Genomic DNA, 7,781 nt, shown 5'->3' with positions numbered 1-7,781 from the left:
CCAAGCCGCGAGCCACCCTTGTTTTGAAAAACCTAACGTTTCACATTCTTTTCTTACCCCAGTATAAATACCCCTTATACCCATAAAAGAATGAGAGCTTCCAAAGAGAATTTTGAGAGAGAAACCCTAGAGTAAAACAAGATTGATTCGTCTACAATCTTTACATAAGAGTCTCTTCAAATTCCTCAACTCTCTTCGTCTCCATTGTTAAACCCTTGAGAGACATTTTACCAAAACCTTTTCTCACCATATCCATTACTGTGAGAGGGCTGTTTGGTGTTTTGGGAAGCAGTTAGGAAGGAATCAATCGACATTGGTTGATGCTATGGTCAAGTAGCGGAATTCGGGAAGCTAGAAAAGAAATAGGTTCGGCGCAACCTCGTTGGAGCAAGAAGTTTGGAGGGCTTAGGTACACTGGGTAGATTAGGCTTGGAGGGTCTATTGTTGTTCATGTATCCCAACTTCATTTTCTAGTGGATTATTGACCGCTTGGAGGACGGCGGAGAAGTTTTACGCCGAGGGCTTCGGTTTCCTCTTCGATAACACATCGAGTGTTGTCCTTGTGTTTGCATCTCTCTTCCCTTTATCGTTGCCTTTTATTTTCTGCTGTGGATGTGATTTTAATTGGCTTAGATTGTTTAGCAATTCTATATTAAGCTTTTGTTCATGTTCCACACATTAATTGTTTGATATAAAGTTTGAATTGGTAATTTGTAAATTGGGTGTCTAAACGGTCAATGGTGTTTTTACACTATTTGAACTTTCAATTGGAATCAGGGCGGGTGCACTTGCTGTGGTTTAATTACCTAAGTGCGATCCTAGACCCCTTAGCTTTGGATGAAGCTATGAAAAAGGGCATGCTGAATTATGGTTTACATGTTTGTGATAATGACTCTATGAGTATATTTGAAGGGTGTCCTAACAATGAACTCTTAGAGTTATTAAAAACAAAGAAACATGCTAGAATGTTTGTTCACATGCTGAAATATTTTGAAAATGAGAATCACATCTTACACAATACTCTATATGAGTCTAATTCATTGGTTAAGAAGTATAAAAGAACAAATAGAATGTTGTGTGAAAAGATTGATAATCTGAAAATGAAATGTCAATCTAACAGAAGCATGAAAACTGAAGATAAAATTCTGTTTGAAGGTCAAGAATGTTTGTCTCATGCGAGCTTATCTGTGCATACCTCATTGAAGGTATTTAATTCATGCTTATGGTATCTTGACAGCGGGTGTTCTCGTCACATGACAGGAGATAAATCACTGTTTAAGACACTCAAAGAGAAGATTGGTGACTATGTGACTTTTGGTGATGAAAGTCATGCTCAAATTCTCAGTAAAGGGACTATTGAGATACCTGGATTACCTCTGTTAAAAGATGTATTATACATCAAAGGGCTGAAGGCAAATCTTCTAAGCATCACTCAAATATGTGATGAGGATTTCCTTGTCCAATTCTCGAAGAAGGGATGCTTAATCATCAATGAAGTTGGGATACATGAACAGTAATAGACCCTCCAAGCCTAATCTACACAGTGTACCTAAGCCCTCCAAGCTTCTTGCTCCAACGAGATTGCGCCGAACCTATTTCTTTTCTAGCTTCCCAGATTCCGCTACTTGACCATAGCATCAACCAATGTAGATTGATTCATTCCTAACTGCTTTCCAAAACACCAAACAGCCCTCTCACAGTAATGGATATGGTGAGAAAAGGTTTTTGTAAAATGTCTCTGAAGGGTTTAACAATGGAGAGGAAGAGAGTTGAGGAATTTGAAGAGACTCTTATGTAAAGATTGTAGATGAATCAATCTTGTTTTACTCTAGGGCTTCTCTCTCAAAATTCTCTATGGAAGCTCTCATTCTTTTGTGGGTATAAGAGGTATTTATACTGGGGTGAGAAAAGAATGTGAAACGTCAGGTTTTTCAAAACAGGGATGGCTCATGGCTTGGCCTCGCGACTTGACTGAGTCACGAGATCCAGCCGCTCGATAACAGAACGGCCAGTTATCCTATTTTGTCCTGTAGTGTTCCAGCTAGCATGACGCTTCAACTTCTAGCATGCTTGGCACATGTGCTACTTTTGGCGGCTTGTAGCCGCGAGTCACCCGCGAGATCCAGCCGCGAGACTCTGTTTTCTTGCACACTTTTGAGCATTCAATCACTCTATCTCACTCACTACCCTTACAACAAACCCACCTAAATACAGGGTTACTAATTGCTGAAATACAAGCAAATTTGACACGAAATAAAGCCAACAAGATGGTTGATTAAATTCAACCTTACAATCTCCCCATTTGTCCATTCGTGTCAAAAAGAGGGAGAGTATACTCTAAAGTAGTATACCGGAGAGTTTTTGTCATTTCTATATGACTCTTGTGCACACTCTTAAAGGGAGAAATTCTATTTCTTGTGCACATTTGTAAGGGAAGAAATTCATTTTACTTGTCCTTTTATTACTTACTATACCTTGAGGGCCTAATGTGTTTGTGCAAGTGTTTCAGGTTACAGGTATAAATGTTCCAAGTTCATCACAGCTCATATGATTCATGACAAGGGGAGTGATATGATAGGGGGAGACAGAGCGAAAAGAGCTTTGTGTTATATTAACTATGCTTTTGCTCTGCTCATAGTTCATGATTATGTTTAGCTGTTTAAACTATTTTTAAAGTTTGTACCCATGTTGCTTTTGTAAGCTTTTAGTGTTTATGTTCTTTGTCTGTAGGCTTTCTGGTCTGTACCAGGCTATATGCAGCCTTTTATATTTTGATTAAATCAGTACTGTTAACTAAATGTCATGCATTTTCTTGTTAAGTACTGTCACTCTTGTACCCTTGCAGGATTGTTCCTAGATGCATATACTTAGTGTATTATGCATTGGTTGAGTGTTGGGCATACAAGTAACTTGCATTGTTCTTGTTTGCTTGTATGTTCAAGTGTTCATTCCAAGTGTGAATGAGCATTGTGATCACTACCTTATAGTGATTACTTGTTTGATTAAGCCATGGTTTGTTTCTTGACTTCATCCTTGCTTGATCACATTATGCATGTTTCATATGTATTTCATGTTTTCTACATACAATGATCATAGTGTATTGTTGTGTTTCAGGAGTTTCATATTCATATGATTCAAGTGCCTCACAGTTTCTAGAATTAGATGTGAGTGAGTTTTGCTCAACTGTTCCAAACTCACATGTTAAGTCTAGAGTCTGTTTTAGGGTTTTGTCACGGAATAGCTAAAGGGGGAGATTGTAAGGTTGAATTTAATCAACCATCTTATTGGCTTTATTCCATGCCAAATTTTCTTGTATTTCAGCAATTAGTAACCTTGTATTTAGGTGGGTTTGTTGTAAGGGTAGTGAGTGAGATAGAGTGATTGAATGCTCAAGAGTGTGCAAGAAAACAGAGTCTCGCAGCTGGATCTCGTGGGTGACTCGCGGCTGCAAACCGCCAGAAGCAGCACACGTGTCAAGCATGCCAGAAGTTGAAGCGTCATGCTAGCTGGAGCACTACAAGACAAAATATGACAATTGGCCGTTCTGTTATCGCACGGCTGGATCTCGCGACTCAATTAAGTCGCAAGGCCAAGCTGCAAGCCACCCCTATTTTGAAAAACCTGACGTTTCACATTCTTTTCTCACCCCAGTATAAATACCCCTTATACCCACAAAAGAATGAGAGCTTCCAGAGAGAATTTTGAGAGAGAAACCCTAGAGTAAAACAAGATTGATTCATCTACAATCTTTACATAAGAGTCTCTTCAAATTCCTTAACTCTCTTCCTCTCCATTGTTAAACCCTTGAGAGGCATTTTACCAAAACTTTTTCTCACCATATCCATTACTGTGAGATGGCTGTTTGGTGTTCTGGGAAGCAGTTAGAAAGGAACCAATCTACATTGGTTGATGCTATGGTCAAGTAGCGGAATACGGGAAGTTAGAAAAGAAATAGGTTCGGCGCAACCTCGTTGGAGTAAGAAGCTTGGAGGGTTTAGGTACACTGAGTAGATTAGGCTTGGAGGGTCTATTGTTGTTCATGTATCCCAACTTCATTTTCTAGTGGATTATTGACCACTTGGAGGGCGGCAGAGAGGTTTTACGCCGAGGACTTTGGTTTTCTCTTTGATAACACATCGAGTGTTGTCCTTGTGTTTGCATCTCTCTTCCCTTTATCTTTGGCTTTTATTTTTTGCTGTGGATGTGATTTTAATTGGCTTAGATTGTTTACCAATTCTGTATTAAGCTTTTGTTCATGTTCCGCACATTAATTGTTTGATATAAAGCTTGAATTGGTAATTTGTAAATTGGGGGTCTAAACGTTCATGGGTGTTTTTACACTATTTGAACTTTCAGAAATATTTCCAGATTCATTCATATGTGAATCTTCCAAACCAAAATTTGCTCACGAATTAAGACAAATAAATAGCTTTCGTTGAAAGCTTTCATTTGTTCCACTATATTTTCTGCTATATGATACCATTGTTTCTAGCAATGCTTAGCTTCATTAAAAGTCACACATAACTAAGTATATACTTTGAAGAGCATTACAAACTATGAAAAAAAAAAAAAAAGCCTATTATAAAAGCTCGTAAACTAAACAAATTTCTCTGAAAATGGGTTGAATTTATAATTTTCCTATTTTTTTGGATATGATCTTTTCAAAGATAAGTAACAACACTCATATGGAATACAATATTTTAGCTATTGATGAATATTTACTGCTTTTGAGTGCCATCTCCCATATTGGATCTAAGTAAATACTATCTCTCTATATTTACCCATTGAGAAACTAAATATATTTTAAATTTTTAATCGATAAATCTCATCTACCTAACTCTGTAAAAACCTTGTATTAAAGTCTAGTCATTGTTACTAATTGTATAACTAAATTCAACTATATATTTTTTCATTATAGATCTTATCTCATGCAATATGAAAAATTTCAAGAAATACCACTTTCAACTTAGTGTCTCCAAAAAATAAGTCATGTACATTGGACTTGGAAGAAAAAGAACTACTGGTCTTGCCCAATCATACCCTTATATTCTTACCACAAATAATTGGATTACTGACTTTATTTATTGTTGAGATGCAACCCAAAATAAAAAAGGCATACGACAACAACAAAATTAATAATAAATAAAATCTCCAAATAGCATTATAATGAAGTACTGTTTCCAAAAGCCATATTTTTCAAATTCGTATGGTTGCTTAATTATTTTAATCCTCATACAGGATTTAAGTTTCATTTATACATTTGAATATTGATATTTTTAAATTCAATGGTTAGTTATGAAGCAAAAGAGTTATTAACCGTAAAAATTAAAAAAGAAAAAAAAAGAAAAAAAAAAGGTGATAAAAGGAATTGACAATGTTTCATAAGTCAATGAACATAGGTTACAAGTTTACTTAAAAATCTGTTTATTGTGCATGGCGCAAAATTGGGAATCCAATTAACACACTTGACCCAAAACAAAAAAAGACCGGTGGCGCAAAATTGAGAATTCAATTGAAATTTAATAGGATGTTTTCTCAGGTTCACCTATTATTATATATATAAATTATATATACACTATTTCTTTTCAGAGTTCTTTTTTTTTTTTTTTTTTTGATAAGTTCAGAGTTCTTTTAGTATTAGATTACTGTGATTTCTATTTCGTATAGGCATATAGCATTAGCAGTAGGTTGTTTTTTTTTTTTTTTAAATCATTACTAGGTGGGACCCATAGTTTTATGTTAGAATTATAATAGTTTCAGAGTTCTAGGGAATGTTTAGTAATGTTGTTCTAGTAATATTATCTGTATTTTTTGAAAATTTGTATGGATAAAAAAAAAATATAAAACTACATATAATATTATTTAAACACGGAGTACTATTCTAAGTTATACTACCCAATACCACTTATTAGTTAAGGCTGTTGAGTTCTGAACCGTGTAGCACTAGGTTGTTCCCAATAAATAGAAAAGACTTTTTGTCTTTCGTGTAGGATGGGCAAATAAGACATTTCAGTTCAATATTCTATCATTATTTTAGTAAAAATTTTGAAAGTTCTGGGGCCCCTCCCCCCTCTCCCTCCGCCCCTGTTTGTAATACAATACAACGTGGGTTTTGTTACCTGAAATGCCAACTGCAATCCTCATGGCTTTTTTGCGAGCATGGTCGCCTTTAACCATTTTTCTATGTTTTTGCTAAGAGTTGAAGTATCCCTTTAGACTGCTCGTATTTAATGTCAAGTATTTTGATTATTACTTTGTATGATGGACTTTAACACCTTCCAATGAAGAAGTCTTTTGGCCTTTTCCATAGAAGTCATGAAAGTAAACAATTTTACATAGAATTATCTGAATCAGTCCAGTTTTGTGTTTGAGTGGAGCTAAGGTTACTTGAACTGGCGTGAATGTGTACACACACGTGACCAAAAACAAGCCACCCCAAACTATCTAGACGAGCAATGTTACAATAAATTTCACAAATATTATATTGGTATATTATTATTAATTTTTATACTAATATTACTTTATTATTCATTCTTAACAACTTGCAATACAAATACCAACAACAATTGACTTACAATTTCTGGTGTGGCTAAATTGTCCTTGTTGTCAAACGGGAAACAACTAAAACCATACTTATTTGAAGTTCTCTATGAGGAGAGAAAAATAACATCAACAAAGTATAATGAAACCAAGCCCTAATTTTAAAGTAGAATATGCATCTCCATCACCTCATGAAGCATTGAGGACTTTGTTTTTTGGGTATTGAGAAAAAATTTTATCTTTTCTAAATGGAAAATTATCCATTAGAGGAATTCATCATGAAGACCAGAAGATGTATAGTTTAACCCTTCAAGTGTCTCCCTCTTTGTGGTTACTCTTGCTGATGGTTGGTACAAAATTACATTATGGAGCAAGAAGGTGTGTCATATCTGGGAATCTCATAGTATGTGTATGGAGGCAAACCATAACTAGGAGGCCCAACCATGTACTGTATCTTCAGTTCATCTTTTTTCTCATCTTCCTTTTCTTCTTTCTTCTCTTCTGCAACGCTTACTATGCTTGCATGCCCTACTTTCTTCCTTAGTAACGTTGCAAGTTTAACGGTATCGATCCCCTCGCCTTTTACCTCTATTTGGTCCTTGTCTTGCCCTTTTATAGTTGCTGATTCCACTCCTGCAAGTGTCACATGCATCAACAAATTAATTAACAGCTATAATAAATAGGTTCAAGTGGTGTTAAAATGTAGTGTTACAAATTTTGTAATACAATACAACGTGGGTTTTGTTACCTGAAAGGCCAACTGCAATCCTCATGGCTTTTTTGCGAGCATGGTCGCCTTTCATAATGCGGAAACAACACCTCTGCCAATCCATGGTAACCTGGAGGACCACCGTTTGCTGAAGAAACAAAACAATAATAATCACAAATGAAGCAACTTTGAATTATAGGAAAGTATATTTATTTTTTAATAGCATAGACATCTTGCATACCTTCATGGTTTTGGTTTTTTAGAAATGATAATATATGGAGATGGACCAAAAGCCTCACACCTTGTGGGATAGAATAGTATTTGAAGATGGGGGGAGAAAGAGAACTCTTGTTGTCTTGAGGTTTTTGGTGCCAAAATAGATTAAAACAGAGTATGGAATATAGAAACTGAAACAAATAAAATCTTACTTGAAAATACTTCTGTCTTTGATTAAAACTGAAAACTGCTGTCTTTCTTACAAACTTTGAAAATAAACACTGTCTGAAGAGTTACAAGATTACAAAGTAAAATC

The 7,781-nt window shown here is 35.5% G+C and overlaps 1 protein-coding gene across 1 annotated transcript; it reads right to left on the bottom strand.

Annotated features, from left to right (window-relative positions):
• Positions 1–6,898: 6,898 nt before the first annotated feature.
• Positions 6,899–7,496, bottom strand: LOC115990774 (heavy metal-associated isoprenylated plant protein 46-like). Its single transcript, XM_031114565.1, has 3 exons — positions 7,491–7,496; positions 7,289–7,397; positions 6,899–7,173 (listed from the first exon to the last, which is right to left on the bottom strand). Exons 1-3 carry the CDS (start codon positions 7,494–7,496, stop codon positions 6,899–6,901), a joined length of 390 nt encoding a protein of 129 aa, XP_030970425.1.
• Between the last annotated feature and the right edge of the window lie 285 nt (positions 7,497–7,781).

Source organism: Quercus lobata, chromosome 5, assembly GCF_001633185.2.
Source record: "Quercus lobata isolate SW786 chromosome 5, ValleyOak3.0 Primary Assembly, whole genome shotgun sequence".
Lineage (NCBI taxonomy): Eukaryota > Viridiplantae > Streptophyta > Magnoliopsida > Fagales > Fagaceae > Quercus > Quercus lobata.
This window is presented reverse-complemented; position numbering and strand designations above follow the sequence as displayed.

Bases quoted from the DNA above. Each gene is read 5' to 3' on its own strand.
- LOC115990774 (XM_031114565.1), bottom strand. The intron at 7,174-7,288 runs GTAACAAAACCC...TGACACTTGCAG, and splicing joins GATTGCAGTTGGCCTTTCAG to GAGTGGAATCAGCAACTATA.